A 23,800-nucleotide genomic window follows, 5' to 3' on the forward strand; every position below is an offset into this window, starting at 1 on the left:
ATTAGAAAATAACCCCCCAACTCAATCCCCCCACCCCCACAACATTCCCCCCAACACAAATAATTTTTCCCAAAACCACAAACATCAACTGGTCCTGGTATTTCCATAAACAGTGCAGCTAAGAAACAGTTTAGAGAAAATTTAACGGGATTCAGATTATATCCATTCTGTCCTCTCTGCCCTGAGAGTAATAATCCCATTTGGGTCCCAGTCCTCCCCAATGGTCTTCCCATCTCTGATGGAAGAGTCCTTTTACAAAGTGGCATTTTTGGCTGCTGCTTTAGAGATCCTCCTGTGCCTTCTTCTTCTTCTTAGTTTTTTCTTCTTGAATTATAGGGGGATTTGTTGCCTCTCGTTGTAGATAGCTAATAAAATCACTTAATTCACGGCCACCCTGAAAACAGAAAGATCACTCTGAAAATTTAATCTTTTAAAGAACCCTGGATTTTTTTTCCCCAATAGGAAGACTTCTGAGTTTATAAAAGCACATTAGCAACCACATATATTGACCATGAAATTGAAAATTTCCAGTTAAATAAAACTCAAAGAACTGGATGTGTGTGTGTATGTGTATGTTTGTGGGGAGATGAGACAACACACTTACTTCGTATTTCTTTGGATTTAGCTTCTTGTTGGCTGGAGAGAAGTAGATGGTAGGAAAACTGGGTTAAAAAAGAAAAAAAAAAGCGTTAACTCATTCCAGGTGCCAACACATACTTCCCCAAAAACTGTTTCTGGGAATAACTTCTCATGATTTCTATTTCTTTTCTTTTCTTTTTTTTTTTTTTTTAAAGAGTTTATTTATTTGACAAGAGAGAGAGCAAGCACTCGTGTGCACAAGCAGGGGGAACGGCAGGGAGAGGGAGAGGGAGAAGCAGACTCCCCGCTGAGCAGGAAGCCTGATGAAGGACTCGATCCCAGAACCCTGGGATCATGACCTGAGCCAAAGGCAGATGATTAACCGATTGAGCCACTCAGGTGCCCCTTTTTTTTTTCTGAGAGAGAGCAAGTGAGCAAGCATGCATGCATGCAAGTGGGGGTGGAGGGGCAGAGGGAGGAGAGAGAGAATCTTAAGCAGGTTCCATGCCCAGCGCAGAGCTGACCTGGGGCTTGATCTCACCACCCTGAAATCATGACCTGAACACGAATCAAGAGTTGGACGCGTAAGCAACTGAACCACCCAGGCGCCCCTCATGATTTCTCTCTCTCTCTCTTTTTAAAGATTTATTTATTTGAGTAAGAGCACGACTGGGGTTAGGGGGTGGAGGGGGGAGAGGGGCAGAGGAAAAGAATCTCAAGCAGACTCCCTGCTGAAGGTGGAGCCCTATGCAAGGCTCAATCTCACAACCCTGAGATCATGATCTGAGCTGCAATCAGGAGTTGGATGCTCAACAGACTGAGTCACCCAGGCGCCCTAATTTCTATTTCTGACCAGATAACTATTCTCCATCAGTGGCTAGCTTACATCCTATCAAAACTCAGTAATGTGAGGGCTCACAAAATCTGCGGTAGTCATGTGGACCCATTCAGCAGAACTCCAAGCCAGGAAGGCAGCAGTTCTGTACTCAACTGCAATGAGGGATCCACTCCCTAAACCAAGCCCAATAAATGGTTTATGAACTTATTTTTTTCCCTATCAACTACCTAGATACTTTTATTAGCTTTTAATCTACTTACCCTCTGACTTCATATGGAGAAGGCACATCATTGGCTGTGGCATCCATCTTGGCTATGATAATATTTGGGTCTTTTCTGAGCTGTTAATGAAAAGGTAAATCTTTAAACTTTCAGTTTTTGGTGACTGAGGGACACTTAGTCAAATCAGCACTTAAAATAACCTCATTTTTAAACACCTGGGTAACTTCTGCTCAGGTAGAAAGAATAGTGAGACTTGTACATTGTATCTAGCTTTCTACAGAGTCCCTTTTCTCTCTTGGTTTCTCCATATTAAGATTCTATTTACAGCCACCTTCAAAATTACCAGGCCTAAATAAGATATTACAAGGGCAAAGTCAACATAAATGTAAATGGATTCATACAAGCCACTACCAAAATTCAGAAGCCTGGATACTTTTAACTACAATCTAGATTGAGTCTTTGGAGTGGAAAGTCAGAACAGGTATCTGAGACACTGCACAGGCTAGAGACACTAGGGGGGCAGTCAGGAGAAAGTAAACGGTAGACAGCTGAAAAGAAAGCTACCAGTACTTAGGTACTGAATTAATTAGGACAACTAATTTAGCCAATGCTGATTATGTGTGTCAACTTCCCAACTCAAACTTTATCTTCAGAATATGGTTCAGACTTACCTTTTCTCCCAGTTCTTTATACTTGGGTTCCAGATTCTTACAGTGACCACACCAAGGAGCATAAAATTCAATCAGTACATCTTTATTTTCGTCATTCACTATTTCATCAAAATTCTCTGCTACCACTACCTGGAATACACCAAAGAACCTCTAGTTGGTAAGGCAAGGTGAAGAATAAAATTCACATGCTATTTTGTTTCTGGACCCAAACCCTCTCAACTTTGATGTACTGTCACTGAAAATATGTCATTGAAACCCAAATTACAATTATAGATTGTATTAAGGATGTTTTGGTCATTTTCCAGAAACCAACTCATTCCCATGTCTATCACCTGTCAAACTTTGTTCAGGAAGTCATAGGAAATAAGTGCTACTCAACCCTTACCCAATCTCAAAGCAAACTTTGAAACTATTCTTAGAGGTTAGCTTGCTCTACCCTGAAGAGTAACTTAGTTCCAATATAAATACCATCCAAAATTCTAAGATTTTACACTTTTGCCCCTACTGAGCATTATGAGTTCTGCCAATGCTTATTTTATGACTCAGGGAGGTGAGGACAAACAAAAAAAAAAACCATGACAGCCAACAAGTTCTCACTTAGACCCAGCATTTTTTTTGAATAAAGAAATGAGGAGAGTCAATTATATCTCAATATAACTAAGAGCACAGGGGGAGGTGAGGACAGGCAGATGCTTAGAGCCTTCATGAGGCTGTGAACACCTCACCTTTACCGGCCCATCATTGCTCTCCGGGATGGGCTCAGACTTCAGGTATCTCTTCAGGTTGCCATCAAAGTAATCCTGCAGGAATCTTTCAAGAGCCTTGCCATCCCGCCTACAATTAGAAAGACAAGGGTCAGGTTTGTTCATCTTCCACTGACAGGATTAAAAGCAATTTCTTAGAATAGTTTCAACATATTCTAGCTTCAGTTTAAAGGTTAGAAATTGGAAGCTAAAAACCGAAGAAGCTTATCTCTCAATATGCAGATCTACTGACTGAACAGAAAACCACCTCCTTATATTTCTAGGGTGTTCTTTGTGGATTAGAAAGGTCAGAGAAGGAAGAAAACACTGGTCTTCTGGAAATTCACTTCTGCAAAAGAACCAGGTCTTTGTTGCTCTGGAGAATACCACCTATTTATGGTATCTTGTTTAAATGATTTGCTCACAAGGAAGATTTTCTCTGGTTTTCATCTCCCAATGTCTCAGAAGGTGAAAAGTCATACTTTTCCAGGGTTTTAAGACCCTTCCATTCCCTGAGTTTACCTTAGGCCAGGGTAGTATTTCAAGAAGAAAAGACATTCTACAAGGATGGGAGGGGGTTGCACTGGTCTGAAATTATATCCAATTACTGTCCACTGTTCTCTATCTACTATTTTTAATGGCAGGGTGGAAGCAATCATGTAAATATTCCAAGTTGCTATCCTTTTGTTAGTTTTCAGAATTTATTAAGGATTGTTATCCTTAAATACCTATAATTAATTAAATTGAGAAAAATGACAATCATAGGTCTTAGCTAGAAGACTTATCTTCACATTCTAATGTTCTTCTTCATAAATCCTTAGTAGTGTAAAAGGCTTTAAGTTTCTTTGCAGAATCAAATCCCAAACCCACGTTAACTTGTAACTCACGAGAACTCCTCTTGCATGACAAACTTCTCTCCTTTTGCAGTTCTGATAGCAACAACAGGAATCTCTCCAGCAGTGCTTTCCAAGCCAAAATCAGAAAGTTCGTGGCTAAAGGTTTTGCGGCTAGCTACAGCAAAGCTGAGTTTGTTTCCAGCATCTAGGAATTTCTTTGCTACCATCATCACTCTGTGGGAAACAAGATATTTATGCCAAGATTTATACCATAGTGGTAAAGCACATCTAAAATCAAGAAGCAAGACGCTAGAAAGCAAAGACTAAATTTTACAGTCCACGCAGCCCTCTGGACGCAGTCTGAACTATGTTCTTGGGCACCGACACAGAATTATGGTACACTCCAATGTCTTACCGAACTTCACTGCTAAACTGTCGGTACCAATCAAATAGTCCATTCCCACTGAATCTTGCTATGTTATATAACTAAAACATTGTAGGCATAATGACTGACATGAAAAGTAAATTTGTAAGGATACAGTGCACTAAGAGCTTCAATGGGCAAACAGGCACAATACTTTAAATATTTAATATTATTTAATATTAATTATCTAATATTCTAAGTTAAATAGTTTAATCAGTATTAAATATTTATTATAATAATTGATATTTAATATTATCAATTGATGAAGGTTATTTTAATTATTTATACTAATATTCAAATATTTAATATCTACATTCTAGATCACATTTGCATCTTTTATTGGGAGGCTAGGAACCAGCTAAGTCACAAGGCAAAGGAACACCTATGGAAGATATGCCCAACAGATTTTGGAAACAGTTTATGTTATTTGTCCTTATAGCTTCAAATGGTTTTTGGGAGCCAACTGCTCCCATTCTTATTGGCTCTCACATTATACACTGTAACAGGATAATTAGAAGAAACTGTTTACACACTGGGTAAACTTCTTTACTAAGGGGAAAAATGATCCTTATTACCTGTTTCTCCAGTAGTTAGAACCTTTAGCGTTCTTTTCATAGTCAACATCATAGTAAGCCACAAGTAAGTCCTTGCCCTGTATCAAATCTTTATTGTCTTCTGTCATGTGAGGGCAGATTCCAAAACTGAAATAAACAATCCATTATCAAATTTGGCAGGTTTAGCTACATTATGGAACTATCAGAAAGTAACTGATAGCACTTATAAAGGAAAGAAACTTTCAACATAAAGGGTAAGTAATGAGCAATATACCTCCTAGGAGTCCTAGAGTCCACACATTACTGTGTTAATATAAACTTCAACCATTACCGTTCAATCCCTTGAATAAGGCTATTTAATCCAAAACATGGGTCTGCTTATTAACTGAGGTAAGGAAACTATAGTGAAGCCAAGAAATCCCAAACAAGATATAAAAAGGTACTCACATATTTTCTTGGATAAATTTTTTAATCTTGCCACTAGTCATTTTCTGTTCTATATATGCCACAGTCTTGTCCTCAAACTTGTTCATTAAATGTGAAGGACGAAACAAGGTGATACCTCTTTAAAAAAAAAAAAAAAAGAAAAACGCTATTAGTAGGTAGACAGCAGCAGAATGATCTTCCATCTTTTATTTAAATCTCAGACGACTCTTGCTGCCACTTTTTTCACCATTTAAACACATAAGGACTCTTTCCTGGGACCACAGACTTGGCAACATGACCTCATCAAAGCTAAGGTGCAATAATTGGGTATGAAGGTTTAATAAACCTTGCATTGGAAAGTTAGGAGACTTTGGTTCTAATTGTAACCCCATTAATTTTAAAGACCTTGTGCTAGGGATCAACTGAATCCTCTTGGGCTTCAGCTTTATCTTCAGTATAAAAGGGGACTTAAGGGGGTTAGAATAGATGATTAATTTCCAGACCTTTAAAAACAATAACAGAACCCAACTTACCCCCAAATCCCAGGATGTACAATAAAGTAGAGCTTACTTTTATTGGAAGGTACCTTGCCCAGTACTCCCCTTGAAAATTCAACTTTCCCACACAGTAAAAGAATTACTTCAGTAGAGAAAATATCTTTAAGATTCCTTCCAGCTATAAAATTCTATAGGTAAGTATACAATTATAGGCAATGTTTAGCTTGAGTTCATTAGAAATTCCTCTGTTCTATACTTCTCTTATCCCAACAAACCAAGTTTATCGATTTTTCTCTTGCTGGTACTATTTTGCCCCTCTACCTAAGCCAAGCTCTTCTCACTCCACTGAACACTTAAAGCAAATTCCTTCTTTAATTTCTAGCTTTGTTCAGCTAAAACTGAACCCCAATTTGGTTCTGAGTCATGGGTTTATATTAAGTGCCAGCTTTCCCAGAAAATACAAGTCTTAACTACTAATAATCTCACCTCTAGGTTCTCCTTCATTCATTCCTTCACCCCACACACTGCACACCTACCCACATACAACTTTTTTTTTTTTTTTTAAGAAAGAGAGAGCAGGAGGAGGAGGAGAGAGGGAGAGAGAGAATCCTAACAGTCTCCATGCCCAGTGTGGAGTCTGCTGTGGGACCCTGAGATCATGACCTGAGCTGAAAGCAAAAGTCAGACGCTCAACCAAGTGAGCCACCCAAGCACCCCCACCCACATAAAATTTTATCACTTGTTTTTATCTAGGCTTTAGCCCTTTAAGTCCTTATATCCCTCTCTTACTCTTCCAGTATTAAACACTGACTTTATGTTAATTAAAACATAGGCATTTTAGGGGTATCTGGGTGGCTCAATTGGTTACATGTCTGACTCTTTTTTTTTTTTTTTAAGATTTTATTTATTTATTCGACAGAGATAGAGACAGCCAGCGAGAGAGGGAACACAAGCAGGGGGGAGTGGGAGAGGAAGAAGCAGGCTCAGAGCGGAGGAGCCTGATGTGGGGCTCTCCCACAACGCCAGGATCACGCCCTGAGCCGAAGGCAGACGCTTAACCGCTGTGCCACCCAGGCGCCCCTACATGTCTGACTCTTGACTGTGGCTCAGGTCATGATCTCAGGATCATGAGATTGAGCCCCACATCTGGCTTCACACTCAGTGGGGAGTCTGCTGAAAATTCTCTTTCTCCCTCTCCCTCTGCTCTTCCTCCTAGCCCTCTCTAAAAAAACAAAAAACACAGGGAAACTGTGTTTTACATAGTAAAAGGGAAACTAATATAAACATGCTGGGCAAGCAAAAATGTGAACAGGGATAATACTGCAGGGTTTTTTTTAAGTGTAATTACCAACTTTAAGAGCAGTTATTCTAAAAAAAAATAGAAATCCAGCAGTTTCAAATATAATCTTTAATGATGTTATGGCCTTGGTGTACACATGATGACTTTAAGACACCCTTCACGTAAAGTCTTCTCAATAAGACTTCTCATCAGGAGTTGACAGGCCACTTTAAAGGCAGCCACAACGAACACATCTAAGGTTAAGACTGATATGTGATGTGCTTAATCAGTCACAGGTGGCTCCACATCCATTTACAGACCTGGTGTGTCTTAATCTAAGAGGCAGTCAAACCTACAACTTTGCATCCGGACTTTCTAGTTTCAAATCCTATTCTGCCACTTACCGGCTGTGAAGCTAGGCAAATTACTAAACCTCTTTGAGTGCTTTCTCCTCTACAAAATAGTAACAGATCTGTCTCACCAGTTATTAAGAGGATTAAATGAGTCAATAGTAAATGGCACATAGTAAACACTACACATTTTGTTAAATATAAATCAGTAACACTAGCCCTTGGCACACTTCTTCTTTATATGCTCACCCTGAGTGATCTCATCTAGTCTCATGGTTTCAATAATTATTTACATGTGCTTGACCTATAAATGTTTATCTCTAGTTTAGAATTTTCCCCAAATTCTAACCTCATTTATCCAGTTGTCTGTTGGGTCTTCACCACTGTGACATCTTACAAACTTTACACCCACTAGGCCAAAATGAACTCATCACCAATCCCTTCAAATTTGTTTCTCTTCATCTTTTTCCCAGCTTGATGATGACTGTTGTTGGTCCAGTCATCCAAGTTATAGAAACCTAGATTCATTCTAGATCTTCCTCTTTTCACACGTGGCTAGGAACCAAATCCTACTGTTTACATTTTTTATACTCTCTCCTTCTCCATGCCCCTAATGTTGCCTTAATTTAGTCTCTCAGCGGTCACGCTTAGTTTGGACTCTTAACTGCCTTGCCATTCCTCCCCTTTCAAACCATCATCACATGGGTACCAGCAACTTTTCTTCTGAAACACAAAAATTACATTACTTTCCTGCTCAGTCTTTCAATGACTCTCACATGTCTAAAAGAGAAAATCAAAATTCTTTTGTATGCACTTAAAATCTTCTATAAGTTGGTCTCTGCTTACCTTTCCCTATCACCTCATTTATAAACAAAACTCTAGTAGTACGACAGGTCTCAACATTCCTAAGTCGTTTCACATCTTGGGGCCTTCACTTCTGCTGCTCTATCTGGAATAATGTTTTTTTTCTTTCTTTTTTTCTTTTTAAAGATTTTATTTATTTGTCAGAGAGAGAGCTACAGAGCACAAGCAGGGAGAGTGGCAGGTAGAGGGAGAAGCAGGCTCCCTGCAGGACTTGACCTCAGGACCGCAGGATAAACCTGAGCCCAAGGCAGACGCACAACTGACTGAGCCACTGAGGCATCCCAGGAATAATTTTTTTTTTTTAAAGTAGGCTCCATGCCCAGCGTGGAGCCCCATGTGAGGCTTAAACTCACGACCCTGAGATCAAAACCTAAGCTGAGGCTGAGAATCAGATGCTTAACTGACTGAGCCACTCAGGCACCCCTATTTGGAATAATTTTTATCCCAACTACCATAACCTGCCTGGAAAAATTTATCTTTCAAGACATACCTCAAGAAATAACTCCTCTATGAAGTTTCTTCTGATACTACTCCCCACCCCGAAGGAAAAAAAATCACTCCCTGTTCTTCCGGCACACCCTGCATTCATTTCTATTGTAACACCTATAACTTAACACTTACATTTTTAAATATGTTCACTCTCTCCCCCTACTAGATGCACCTCAAAGGCAGCAAGAGTTCCTAGCACTTAGCTTAATATATCTTTTGGAAGAACTAGGCATAAAAATCACCAGCTCATACAATTAGGACTTGGTCCAGAAATTTACAAGGGTATTCAACTCAAGTCACTTACTCTCCATCATCATCATATTTGTTCACCAGAGACTCCACATTGGTGTGTGCAAATCGGTAGTTATCCCTCAAGTTGCTGGCTGCTTTTAGAAACTCAGAGTGAGCTTCACTGAATAAATCTTTGAAAAAACCTATACAAAAAATGTAAACACAAGGAAGAAACAGTAAGGGCTGAAACATAATCAAACTTTAAAATTCTTCTATTTTCATTTTCTTTAAGATTTTTAAAATTTATTTGTCAGAGAGAGAACGCAAGCAGGGGGAGTGGCAGGGAGAGGGAGAGCCACGAGCAAGGAGCCTGATACGGAGCTCAATCCCTCGATCCCGGGATCATGACCTAAGCTGAAGGCAGATGCTTAACCGACAGAGCCACCCAGGTGTCTCATAAAACTCTTCTATTTTCAAAGCCTTCATTCTATTCACAGGTAAGCAAAGCGAGACAGGTAACAGCACTGGGTCTGCTTTGCCATGACTACCTAGGATATTTGACAAAATACTTAGGATGAAATTTTCCCTCTACCCTTAAAAAAAAAAAAATTTGTCCCAGGGAGCCAAGGGAGAGGATTTATCAGAATTCAAGACTTTTCTAGTTTTTCACAATTAAATAGATTTGGGCAAACTGCTTAACTTCTTAGAGTTTCAGGGACTATTTTAGGTGTCAAAAGGATCAAATAAGACAGTATGTCAAAATAAAACATCAATTACTTCACTGTATTTTTTGACTTGTCAGAACTTCAAGTCTAGAAAAGTGACTGAAACCTAAGTGTTTATTAAATGTCTGCTTATAGTAACTCCTTGAAAATATACAGAATCAGTAAAATCCAGATGATGAGATTTGGCTTTTAGTCAAACTGAAATTACAAACCATCTTCTATGGCCAGAAAGTCAGTTTTATTATAATAATTATGAGATTAAGAAAAGGAAAACACAGATTATACGTTTAAATTTATTTTTTAAGTCAAATGCATTATACATTACGTTTAAAACAAAAAAAAGAACACTCAAGATGTAGAATGTATTTAACCACAAGTTATTTTAAGGATAAAATGAGATACTGTAACACCCAAGAAAGCAAAGTACACAAATCCTAGCAATTTGATCTCAAGAACTACATCCCCTACTACTGTGAAAACAGTAGACACAGAGGTTAATTATTTACTAGTATCCTCCCACCTTAAAACCTTATTTTCAATTTTAACTACCCTATTGAGCTAAATCTCTGAGTTTGAGATGTGATAGCAAAAGCTGAAGATACTTCTACTTTGGGCCTTTAACTGAAATCACATCTTTATCTGTAAGAACACAAAGCCACTCCAATAAAACCAATTTTTTCCACATTATAGTAATGCTGACCTAAATCTACGCGTTGTCTTTTCAACTGCCCCCAAGGTCTCCTAAACTGGTTTAACTTTGTTGTTTACTCAGACACAGAGGGTTTTTGAAACCAAATTGATGATTTTGTTGTAATAATCAAATAATCAAGTATTTGCTACTTACCCACCACAGAAGCATCTTTGTCACTAATGAACTTCTCAAATTCTTCCTCAGTCCTGAGAGGAACCGAAGCTGGTCCTGCCTGCTTCTTCAGGTGGCTGACAATTCCATCTTAAAAGATAAGATCAAAGATTATAGCAATATAAATTTCTAATTTTTGAGAGGGCAATCATTCACATAATTCAAAATTCAACAGGTTCAAAAGGGAGGCACCTGGCTGGCTCAGTCGGTAGAGCATGTGATTCTTGATCTCAGGGTTCTAAGTTGGAGCCCCACGTTGAGTGTGGAGATTATTCAAAAATATAATCTTTAAAAAAGACATATTATGCATAAACAAGCAATTACATATTTATTCTTTTCTTTCTTTTCTCCGCAAATGGCAGCATACACCTATGCTATTCTGTATTTTGTTTTTGTCATTAAATACAGTTTAGAGACAATTCATGCCAATGTACATAGAGAGCTACCCCAGTCTTTTTTATACCTGCATGGGGTTTTATTGTATGGATGCACCATCATTTATTCAGACACATAGGATGGACATTTGTTTCCAATTCCTTGCTGTTATAAATAATTCTGCAATAAACAACCTTGTACTAACGTCATTTTGCACATGACTGAGTAGATCTGTAGGGTAAATTCCTAGAAGTGGATTCACTGGGTCAAAGAATACATGCATTTATAATTGTCAAACTACCTCCCCAAAGAGACTATACTTATTTTATACCCCTGTATTAAAGTGTTTATAACAGTACAAATTAATAATGCCTTTGTTCATGTTATTCTCTCTGCCTAGAACACTCTTTCCCCAGATATCCTCCTGGCTCCCTTCCTCATCTCCTTTAGGTCTTTACTCAAATGTCATCTTCTCAACAAAGCTCTCCCTGACCATCCCATTGTAAACTAAAACCTATTTACCTCCAATGCTCCTGAATTCCCTTCCCTGCCTTTATCTTTCTCTATAGCACTTTCACCCACCTAATGAGTACTCTGTCCTTATTATTTTCATCTATCTCTTCCCATGACAAATTCCAAATGCAAAAGGATTTTTGTGTTTTTCTCAGTGATATACCTAGCTCTAGAATAATACTTATTAGCACTTAAGTTTGAGAAACACCCATTTTATAAATAAAGTAAGTAAACGAATCCCTTCTTCTCAAGTAGCACAAAGAGTCACTTGTAGCCTTACATTTTAGAGGCAGAAAATGCACGAACCTGGCTAGCTGGTATAAGGGTTTAACTACATACCGGTCAAATTATGCCATGTACAGGATCCACCTATAGCACACTTTCCTAATGAGGTGAATGGGCTAGATAAGTGAAACAATTTGGAAAACACAAAAAAATCATCTTAGCCCTTAAGCCTAGCTGACAGCCCATTAATCTACTTCTTCTGGGGTCCACTAAAACCATTCATAGGCTCAAAATGCCCACAGGCCAAACAAAGGCAATGCTCCTCCACCATAATATTCTACCTCTTGCACCCCCTTCTCTTCTGAGTACTCTACTGATTTGTTAACTGGCTGAGACAGAGTGCTGTTTAACTCTTTCAACATGATTGAGCCTATTCTGCATTTTTTCTAATGTTTCTTCCTTTTCTTTCCAGTCATGGAGTTTTTTTCCTTTTAAATATTTTCCTCAATTCCTCACACAGGAGGGGTTGCATCAACAGACTAATTGAAATTGAGTATGAGGTTTAGTCTCTAAGGGGATTATTATTATTATATCATGATATAAATTATAAAGAACTTTAACCTGTGTCTATGATGAGAAGCGTTACTTTTCTCCCTAAATATTTAAAATTCTGTGGAAGGTATGAAGGGAGTGCAGAGCAACCAATTTAAGCAGGAGGGCAAACAGCATAGTTCGCAGACAAGTACATGAACAAAATAATACATTCTAAGTACCCAAACATTTGACCTCCTAGTCAGATACTAAGAAATACTATTTTTTTTAAAAGATTTTATTTATTTATTCGACAGAGATAGAGACAGCCAGCGAGAGAGGGAACACAAGCAGGGAGAGTGGGAGAGGAAGAAGCAGGCTCATAGCAGAAGAGCCTGATGTGGGGCTCGATCCCATAATGCCGCGATCACGCCCTAAGCCGTGACGTTTAACGACTGCACCACCCAGGCGCCCCAGATACTAAGAAATTCTTAAATTTAAGAAATCTGTGTTACAGCCCAAGTGACATATAGTATCTGACCAGGAGCAGTCTAACTGGGTTCACCTACAATTTAGTTAAGACATGCTCAAGTTCAGAACAACATTTCAATAACTCTAACTGCTAATTCCATCCTAAATTGAACAAATAAAATCTGAATGGTAACATGGGGTTCTTCATTAATACTTTTAAGCTCAGGAAAATTTTTTCCTTCTGTGCTTAGATATATCAAATTTTAAGTGTTGGCTAAATGACCTCAGTGGAGTCAAAGTATTTTTTCATGCATTCAACAAAGAGTTACTGAGTATCTATGCATGTGAAGAGCCTAGATGCTGGAGACAGTAGTAAATAAAGTAAACAAAGTCTCTGCTTTCTTAGAGCTTACAGTTTCAGTAAATCTCCAAATAACAAACAAAATCTCTCAATAAACAACTAAAAAATTATGTAACAATCAGCACAATGTAGAGAATTAAGAGGATGATGTGATAAGAAAATGACTGGGTGGCTACTTTAGGTCTGGTGCCCTGGGTAAGCGTCTGGGAGGTAAAATTTAAGCCATGATCTGAATGACAAAAAGGAGCAAGCCATGAAAATATAAGGGAAGATCATTTCAGGCTGGGAATAAAACCCGGGCAAAGGTCCAAAGGTGAAACAATCTTAAGATGATACGAGAGTTAGGTAGTGGCGTGGCCATGCTGTGCGGAGCTTTGTGTATGAGTAACAATCATACAGACTGAAAAAATTCCACCTCCCTAAAATACCCACTGAATTCCCTTTCTCTTAGCCTTCCATCACAAAAAAGTAAATAAAATGTATGTCATTACTTGAAAAACTCAAGGCAAAACTGTCCAAAATCTTTTTTCTCATCAATTATAGGCCCTAGAGGATCTAGTCCCCATTTGCCTTTCAAACTTCATCTGTCGGGGCATCTGGGTGGCTCAGTTGTTTAGGCGTCTGCCTTCAGCTCAGGTCATGATCCCAGAGTCGAGATCGAGCCCTGCATAGCGCTCCCTGCTTAATGGGGAGCCTACTTCTCCCTCTGCTGCTTCCCCTGCTTACAGCTATCTCCCCCTTCCGCGACCACCCCCCCCCCCTTCCGCGCCCCCCCCCCCCCCCCGTCATGTAAATAAAAAATCTTAGGGAAAAAAAACAAAAAAACAACCAAGCTTCACCTGCCATCCATGCTAATTATATTCCAGCCACATGGTCTTTCTGTCCCTTGAACTCATCAAACTCAGTTATACCCTTAAGGCCTTTTTGTATACCTTAGCTAGCCTTTCCCTCTGCTTGGAAGGCTCTGCCCCAGATCTTCTCAAGGCTAGCTCATTCCTATCATTCAGGTCTCAGCTCAAAGGTTACAGCCCTGGGGCACCTGGCGCAGTCGTTAAGCGCCTTTGGCTCAGGGCATGATCCCAGCATTCTGGGATCTCTTTGAGTCCCACATCAGGCTCCTCTGCTGGGAGCCTGCTTCTTCCTCTCCCACTCCCCTGCTGTGTTCCCTCTCTCGCTGGCTGTCTGTCACATAAATAAAAATCTTTAAAAAAATAAAAAAAATAAAAAAAAAAAAGGTTACAGCCCTGGTAACTCTGATGATGTGGTACTCCCAAACCCAGTCACTATCACACCATATGGTTTTATTTTTCTCCTTTAATGCTCTTATCACTAAATGAATTTATCTTATAGATTGAAATTAAGTAATTTTAACTGTGATAAAATATACATAAAATTCATTATTATAACTATTTTTAAGTATACAATTCTATGGCATTAAGTACATTCACACTGTTGCATGGCCACTCTCCAGGACTGTTTTCATCTTGCAAAACTGAAACTGTACACATTACAAAACTCCCCATTTTCTCTATCTCGTAGTTCTTGGGAATCACCATTGTACTTCCTGTCTCTATGAATTTTACTACACCAGGAACCTCATATAAGTTGCAGTGTCACGCTATTTGCCTTTTGTGATTGGTTTAGCATAATGTCTTCCAGGTTCATCCATGTTGTAGCACACGTCAGAACTTCCTTTTTGAGACTGAATATTCCACAGCATTATATATATATTTATATATAATTATTAGTAATATGCCGCATTTTGTATGTCCAGTTATCCACTGACGGACTCTTGGGTTGCTTCTACCTCTTTGCTATTGTAAATAATGCAGCTATAAACATGGGCATACAAATGTATCTTCGAGACCCTGCTCTTAATTCTTTGGGGTACATATCCAGAAGAATTGCTAGATTGTTCAGTAATTCTATTTTTTTACTTTCACGAACTTCCATCCTGTTTTCCATAGCAGCTATACCATTTTACATTTATACCAACAGTGCAAAATGGTTCCAATTTCTCTGCATCCTCATTGACACTTATTATTTTCTGTTATGTGTTGTGTTTTAGGATGTAAAGTAGTTATCTATATATACTTTTAAACTTGATTGTTGTCTTCTTCTCTTCATTTCGTAGAACGTAAGCACATAAGAGTAGGAACCTTGTCTGTTTTGTTTATCAATAAATACAGAGCACCTAGTATATCTAGAATATCTGGCAGAGTAAGTACTCAATAAATATGTCAAATGAAAAAATGCCTAGACCTTATAACTCAAGAAACTCAAGTTTCTACATTACATACATAACCTGTTTATTTAAAGAAGTCTTTTGTTAGATATCAAACTGACCTCTTAGATGAGGAATTTTTTTTTTTTAATTTTACTTATTTATTTGACAGAGACAAAGAGAGCACAAGCAGGGGGAACAGCAGGCAGAGGGAGAAGCAGACTCTCTGCTGAGTAGAGAGCCTGGTGTGGGGCTTGATCCCAGAACCCTGGGATCATGACCTGAGCCGAAGGCAGATGCTTAACTCACTGAGCCACTGAGGCACCCTTTAGATGAGAAATTTTTTAAGATTACAAGTCTGTTGTATAGAAAAATGTCATGTTCCCACTACAAAAACAGGGCACTTAACAAATTTAGTTTCTAAAATGTAATCCTGGATCCTTACCGGCAGTCCTGGGCCCATCATAAGCACCAGCTTCTTCACCATCTCTAAATATCTTCAAGGTTGGATATCCACTGACTCCATACTTATTACAGGTGTTCGTGTTGGCAGTACAATCAACCTAAAGATTAAAATACACGAACCATCTGTTATCCAGATGCTTGTTGCAGGCTCCTCCTATATTCCCAAAATATTAAGACTGTTCAAATCATAAGAGGATCAAGCAATTCTTTGCACACATATCACAGAACATATATTTTAAAGGCAGACTGATGCTAGGCTAGTTACTTCAAAATCACCTAAAGAACTGGTTAACATTTAGACTGCTGGACCACCTACAAAATGCACGAATGGCTATTTAAATTCTTCCCTCTAAGTCTCTATTATTTAAAGCAGTGGTCTCTGCCTTCTTTCTGCCTTAGAATATGTGAGGGATAAATCACTTAAATTACTAACAGTATCTTTCTTACTTTGGTAATGATTATTATGAAGGGGATGGATGGATGGATGGATGGATGGATGGATGGAGGTACATATCCTTTAGGTGGGGTGGAGTATAATTTGATTTGGCAAATTATTTGGAGTTATTAGCAAAGTATCAATATTTGAATATGCTCCCTGAGACAGTCTGAATATGGGCTAAACTATAACAAGGTAGATCTAGAGAGAACTATCAGGAAGAAGGAAAACAATTCCTATTTGTTTAGCCACTAACTCTAAAGTCAGCAGTGCTACAGGCACTTTGCATATGTTACTTCATTTACTCTTCACAAGATTCTGAGGTATGGTCCCAATGCTTCAACATAAACTGAGGTGTAGAAAAGTAATGTGTCCATAGAAACACAGGCTACAGCCACACAAGGCAGGAATTAAATCATGACTGAACTTTCTTTTTCCCCAAGGCAAACTGCCATAGAAACATCAGGATTAAAAGCAGTTTCCAAAAACAGTCCTATATATGTATGAACTATTTACTTGAGGCTGACTCAAGATACGAACTTTTTTTAAAGATTTATTTATTTGAGAGAGAGCAAGCGTGCAAGCACATGGGCAAGGGAAGGACATAAGAAGAGGGAGAGAATCTTAAGCAGGCTCCACACTCAGCACAGAGCCCAAAGTGGGGCTCAATCTCACGACCCTGAGCCGAAATCAAGAGTTGGATGCCTAACCAACTGAGCCACCCAGGTGCCCCAAGATGTGAGCTTTCATACTGCAGCAACTCAGGTTTACTACAGAATAATGGAAAACTCTAGAAGCATTACTATGATGGTAAAGGCAAATACCAAGTTTATAGTTGACCAGTTAGTTACATACTTACAACACCCTATCATTTTCCTATTCCCATCACTACCATAAGGTAGTTTAAGGAACTCATTTATTCAATAATTTTCCTCTGACTTTGAATACTATACTTTTACTTTCCATATTTGCCCCTTCTTATTTACCATATATTCTACCTCTTTCTTATTCCAGTAATTCCCTTGGTTTCACTACTTTTAATCTTTAAAACCATAATTAATACAATAGTCAGTTGTGTATTTGCCCAGAAACTAGTGTTCTCTTCTTAGTACCATAAGAGTAGATTAGATTAAATCAATGTTAATTTTACAAATTACTATTTAAAATACTCCATTTTCTTTTTTTTTTTTAATTTAAATTTTAGTTAGTTAACACAGAGTGCAATATTGGTTACTTGGAGGGGTGCCTGAGTAGCTTGATTGAGGGGTCCAACTCCTGATTCCTTCTCAGGTCATGATCTCGGGGTTAGGAGATCCAGGCTCTGTTAGGCTCCTCGTCAGGCTCCAGGCTTAGCGGAGTCCACTTGAGATTCTCTCCTTCTCCCTGTGCCCCTCCCCCCACTCATGCACACGCTCTCTAAAATAAATAAAATTTTTTAAAAAATTGGTTTCTGGAGAGTCAATGATTTGTCACTTACATACAACACTCAGTGCTCCTCACAAGTGCCCTCCTTAATACCCAGCACCCATCTGGCCCAACCCCCACCCACCTCCCTCCATCAACCCTCTGTTTTCTACCCTTAAGAGTCACTTAAGGCTTGTTTCCCTCTCTCCTTTTTTTTGTTTCCCCCTTTGCATGTGTTCATCTGTGAGATCATATGGAAAATACCCCATTTTCTTTAATGAAGAATCTGCCTAGACTCACCTTTGCTAATGGGACTATTCCTTTTAATCTGGTTGCTGCTGCTTCATACTCAGGGGCAAGCCTCTTGCAGTGTCCACACCTACATAAATACATTAAAAAAAAAAAAAGCCAAATTCTCAGTTTGATCCTTCAAGATTGTTAACCATGTTTCTCAAGGATGAACCTCAAACTATAATACTACTTTTGAACTAGTAAGTGCTTCCAAAAGCAAAAACATCACCTGAACAACATCCATTACTGATAAAGTAACCAGAGCTCTCAGAGGGCAAACGTACTATCCCTAACCTGAGGCTGACTCTACAGGACTAGCTTAGTTCAGAGCAGTCATCTATTTTCTCAGTTAAAAGTACAACTGAGCCTTGAAAATTATAGTCAGAATTATACCCCACATTAAAGAGGGAAAGGGCCCAAGCCTTTTGGACCAATTAATGAGGATAAAATGAAAAGCAAGATAGCAACAATCCCATTTCTGTTAGCATTTCCCAAAAGAAGGCACATTTTTTTTCCTCAGGAAATCAGCACTGTGATTCTTAAAAATACAGTGATTGAAACCTTAAAGGTTCCAAGTATGATTTAACTCTAAGAATCACCATCAAGTACTTTTTCTCCATTCCTTCAATAGGAATCCCTTTGTCCAAAAACCCAGTTTGAGGGGGTAGCAGAATGAGGCCCAAAAGGCACTCATTTGCTATAGATACTTTAACAGCTGTTAGAACCTTTTTCTCTTCTCAACTGAGTTTCAACACAGCATTAGAATGACGTATTTATGAGAGCAAGCCCTATTTTCACAGCTACACAGTTCATCTGGCTGTAAGAATGGATGAGGATAAAACATTGTCAGAATATTTTCCCAGACGGCCATCAGAAACACCTGCTCCTAGCCTGGGAAGTCCTAAGAGTCCTATAGGCACACTGTATATGCAACGGGGGAAGGGAGAGCTACTCCTCCTTATCAAAGTATAGCTAGCACCAGCTAAATGTCATCCCTTCAAAACCCAATGGGTTGCGGAGCGAACACTTTGAGAAGGTAAAGTAGTTCTGTAACCTCCCCACAGATAGAAAGAATAGAATTAGAAAACAGAAGGGGGGCGCCTGGGTGGCACAGCGGTTAAGCGTCTGCCTTCGGCTCAGGGCGTGATCCCGGCGTTCCGGGATCGAGCCCCACATCAGGCTCCTCTGCTATGAGCCTGCTTCTTCCTCTCCCACTCCCCCTGCTTGTGTTCCCTCTCTCGCTGGCTGTCTCTATCTCTGTCGAATAAATAAATAAAATNTTTAAAAAAAAAAAAAAAAAAAAAAGAAAACAGAAGGAAACATGGAAGAAACTTAACCTTATATATTTCATAGCCAATAGTCTCAAAATTTATTTTACTAAGTGATGGACAAATAACTTGGAAACATTTTGCCCCTAAAACTTGATTAAAACAAAGAACTACAAGATCTTTAGGAATTCTATTCAAAAACCATCATTAAAAAGCTTAAATGAAAGGGGACGCCTGGGTGGCACAGCTGTTGGGCGTCTGCCTTTGGCTCAGGGCGTGATCCCGGCGTTATGGGATAGAGCCCCACATCAGGCTCCTCCGCTATGAGCCTGCTTCTTCCTTTCCCACTCCCCCTGCTTGTGTTCCCTCTCTCGCTGGCTGTCTCTATCTCGTAGAATAAATAAATAAAATCTTTTTTAAAAAAAAAAGCTTAAATGAAGGAATGGTGATATGGGGAAGGGATGTGTAGGTTTTAACTGTATTGGCTTTAATTTCTAAGCCGGGTGGTGAATAAATGGTATCATTCCCTATACTGTATTTCATGGACGCACATTTTACCATTTCTGAAATTGGCATGTGTCCCTCACAATTGTGTCATAGTTTCAACGGTAGGAATTCCTTCTTTGTGAGACATAAGGATTCCCCTCACAATCCGTGCCATCTTACATGTACATGGAATATGGTATTATTCATTACATCTTCTGTATTCCTTTTATATTGAAAAAAAATTAAAAACTCGTGTACTTGGGTTCCAACAAAAACACAGATCCTAATTGATTTAACAAAATAACCAATTTATCCAAGAAATTCAGGCTTTGGGGAACATAAGGGTGCAAAGATTAAAAAAAATAATAATAAAATTTAAAGGGAGTAAGAATTGGATCTGGGCCTTTAAGAATTTAAGGCTTCAGCCAGGACCTGTCCTGGGGTATTTTAGATAAGGGGAAGAGTAGAGCAAAGGTAAAATTACTAGTGAAAATGATCCATTTGGAGAACTGTTGAGGACTTTGTTGTTATTAAGAGATAATAAATGTGTTATGTGTATTAAGACTACATCAGTCAGCAATATGTCTAACAGGAAGGGGGAAAGTAGAGATAAAAATAAAAGCCACCTAGAAGATAATATATTTCACATGGCAGATAATGAAAGCTTGGACTGGAGTGAGAGCAATGAGAATAGAAAAGAAACAAAAGAGAGATTTCTGTTGAATATGTAATTATCGAGAAGGCTGGAGCAACAGATTTAAGAATAGTTTCACCTCAACCATATCAAAACATCTGAAGAGAAAAAAATAGTATAAAATAATTAGATCAGACCAGAGGGTATCAACCCAGATGCATATAAAAAATACCCATGGAGAGAACCAGGGGTGTTAAGGGGGATATGTGTATAAGTATCAAGGCTGGGACTGAAAACTGCCCTAAGCATTTGCTGCATCCATAAGGTCATCAAATGCCCAAAGGAAAGACCTGTTTAACGAGTTCTAGGGAGACCAGAGGAGACTGCCTTCCTCAAATTCACCGGGAATGGAACTCAGGTGGAGTCTGAAGATGAACATCAAGATTAACCACTACTTCTTTCACCCAGTCCTAGACAGTATTAAAACACAAACAATTCCATCACTTTCAGGGATGGTACCTAGCAGTAATAATGAATCCCAACACATATTCACTCAACAATCATTACTTCATGTGACAAAGGTCTCTGACGGAAAAACTGATGTAGTCCTTTCCCTGTGAAGAACACCAGTCCGGCAGGGGTGACAAGACAATACTAGGTCCCAGCTGAGAGGCGGGAGCAACCAGTTAGTTGTCCAAGGAGCTAAATCTTGTTGAAATGATCAATCTGGGGTGGGAGGATACATCAGAAATTCCCAGTAAAGGATCAAAATGTATAAAAAGAAATATTTCATTTTATACTACCCACACAGTTTTTTTTCTGTATGTACTCCAGAAACACTGCATATATCATTTAATACTACCGTCCTAGAGGGTAGAGCACAAATCTACAACATAAGTAGATGTTGAGGACTTCAAATTTACTTAATGCTGATCAGTAAATCTTCAGATACTATCACATTTAAATAGTGCTATTTATTTCCCCAGAGAAATCCACATACTCCCATTCTTACACAGAGAATTAACTCCATAATGGAAATACGAGTCTACAAAGTCAAATACAAAGAAATCTTTCACTTTTACTATAAAATGAAAGAGCAAAAAATACCCAAAAACAAACGAGATGAAGAACTTGCTCAAAATAGGTCAATTTACTTTAAATAGGATTCTTTAACTGATCCTATCTAACTTGTGAGCTAGTTCTGATCTGTACAAAGGATTACAGCAGTCAGGAAACATTTCTAGTTCAAGTATTAATAAATAAAAATAGCTGAATGTGAAGAAATAAGGACATTATCAACAGGAGACTTCCTTGATTCCAAATTAGTCACTCAGAAAACCGATCCTGCTTCCCAGGATTGTGGAGGATTACCTTACCTTATAGACCAATTGAAAGCAGACACCACAGCAAGGATCCACCCAATTTTGGGGATAGTTTAGTGCATGACGGGATATGCAGTTTTTAGACAAGCACATGCAACAATTTAAAGTAGGAAAGAACACGTTCAATCAAAAAAACCCAAAATCTGCTTTAAACGAATAGTCTAATAGCCCATTAGTCTCCAGGGACTGACTTATGTTGACCCCTGTAGTCACAGAACCACCACCCAGTTTTGAGAGAACCCCATCCAGTCACTCTAAGTACAGTTACTCCCCTTCAAAGTTAACAGCAAGGTTATATGATTGGGAAGAGTTGTTTCTAAGATGGAATATAACTTCTGAAGATGTATAACGAAAGACCACCTATGATGTGTAATCAGTACTACCATTGGCCACAGGAATGCCCTGAACATAAAATCCGTCACAAGCTGAAAACAATATTTGTTGCCTCTAACACATCTTTCTGGTTCGGGTGGTCTTCATTACCAGTACTAGAAGTCAGCTGAACCCTTGCTGAGTGAAGACCAGAGTTAGAAGCAAGTAAAAGTTATACGCCAACTTTGTTTCACTGATACTTTTGAATACAAATCGTTTTTAATTAAAAGTATTGTGGCAGGAGGAAAAAAATTAAGTACTGTAATCAGCATGAATATATTCAGCCATCCCAAGCCTGAAGATAATCATGGCTCTCTGTGGTAAAGATTTGGGAGTTTAAAAACAAACAAACAAACAAACAAACAAAACCCAAACAAAACAAAAAAACCATTCAGGTCTACTGAGTGATAAATCCTATTTGCTCTCTCCCCCCACCCCCAACTTTTGGAGTTAGCTGTATCCTAAGGAATTCACACCCTTGTTCAGTTATATCACCCTGACGTGGATTATTTCTCCCCATAATGGTTACTTTCTAACTGGAGCCTTTTCGGGTATTTTTTAGAAATCCTAATTAAAACCGACAGTTTAGACAGACTTCTGCCAGCATTACTCTTTTCACTTACTCTTTCTGACGGGATTCTGAGGGTGCCGATCAGCTTAATGGAGAAAGTGTGCACCATGCGATGGGACAAAATAGTTGCCTGCCTCAAGAAAGCACTTATGACGATTCTGCAGCCACTGAGTGACCTTGGCTAGAAACCAATGGCTGCGGGGCGTGGGGCAAGAAGAAAGGAAGTACTCTGGGGGCCCAGGGCCTCTGCACTTGGTGAAACGTTCGCTTCCGATATAAGGCCTTGAGATGCCTCGTTTGTAGGATGGACAGCATTAACATTGACTCAGCCAGAAACTGTAAAGATACCCTTTGTAGGCTGGAGAGCGTTAACACTGACTCAGCCAGTAAAGATACCAATCTAAGCGGGGTAGGGGTGGTTAAACCCTCTGCGAATAGGAAGTGCCGCAAGAGCAGCGAGGTAAGGATGTGGCCCTGCGTGAACGGGGCCTTCGGGTTTTCTTCCCGGGTCTCGCTCCCAGGCGATCAGCACCGACTTCTCGGCTCTCGGCGACGCTGCTCGGCCACCCGGGGGTGGGAAATTTGCAGGCTGCAGCCGGGCCCGCCTAAATGGTGGAGGGCACCGGCGCTACGTAGGCCCAACCGTTCCCGCGCCTTCGCCCCCAGCCCAGCCCTCCCTCCCTCCCGCGCCCCGGCTTAGTGGCCTCACCAAGGGGCGAAGAACTCGACGAGCATGAGGCCCGCAGAGCCCGTGTCGGAGATGCGACTCTCGAAGTTGTCGTCAGTGAGTTCCAGCACGTCGGAGGCAAAGGCGACACCGGCCGCAGCGAAAAGCAGCGCCACGCCCGGGAACAGCGCATGGCAGCGGGGGCGCATGGCTACGAGGTGAGGTTAGCGGCGGCCGGGAGGGTCGGGGCTCGGCGGGGACTGCGGAGGCCGGCCACGACCACGCACCCTATGCCTGCGCTCGCGCGTCTGGCCCGGGCGGACCTGCAGCCGGAGGTCCCAACCCCCCAGCCGGCTCGGGCCGCAGTGTGGCAGCCGCCGATTGGCTGCGAGGCGCCTGCGTCGGGCGGGCGGGACCAGCTGGTAACCGCCGAGTGGCCGGAGCGTGGGGCGGGGCCGAGGCGGCGGGCGCCCAGGAGAGCCGGGCTGGGAGGGGTCCCGGGCCGGGGGCTGGGGCTGGGCCCGCCGGCGAGCCG

General features: G+C 40.0%; 1 protein-coding gene across 1 annotated transcript; it reads right to left on the reverse strand.

The window, feature by feature from the left end:
* Window positions 1-123: 123 nt before the first annotated feature.
* PDIA3 (protein disulfide isomerase family A member 3) lies at window positions 124-23,615 on the reverse strand. Its single transcript, XM_002913178.4, has 13 exons — window positions 23,308-23,615; window positions 17,895-17,973; window positions 15,735-15,852; window positions 10,572-10,679; window positions 9,076-9,205; window positions 5,314-5,430; window positions 4,888-5,013; window positions 3,940-4,122; window positions 3,035-3,143; window positions 2,310-2,438; window positions 1,678-1,757; window positions 605-662; window positions 124-394 (listed from the first exon to the last, which is right to left on the reverse strand). Exons 1-13 carry the CDS (start codon window positions 23,472-23,474, stop codon window positions 281-283), a joined length of 1,518 nt encoding a protein of 505 aa, XP_002913224.1. The 5' UTR covers window positions 23,475-23,615; the 3' UTR covers window positions 124-280.
* Between the last annotated feature and the right edge of the window lie 185 nt (window positions 23,616-23,800).

Source organism: Ailuropoda melanoleuca, chromosome 5 (assembly GCF_002007445.2).
Source record: "Ailuropoda melanoleuca isolate Jingjing chromosome 5, ASM200744v2, whole genome shotgun sequence".
In the NCBI taxonomy this organism is placed as follows: domain Eukaryota; kingdom Metazoa; phylum Chordata; class Mammalia; order Carnivora; family Ursidae; genus Ailuropoda; species Ailuropoda melanoleuca.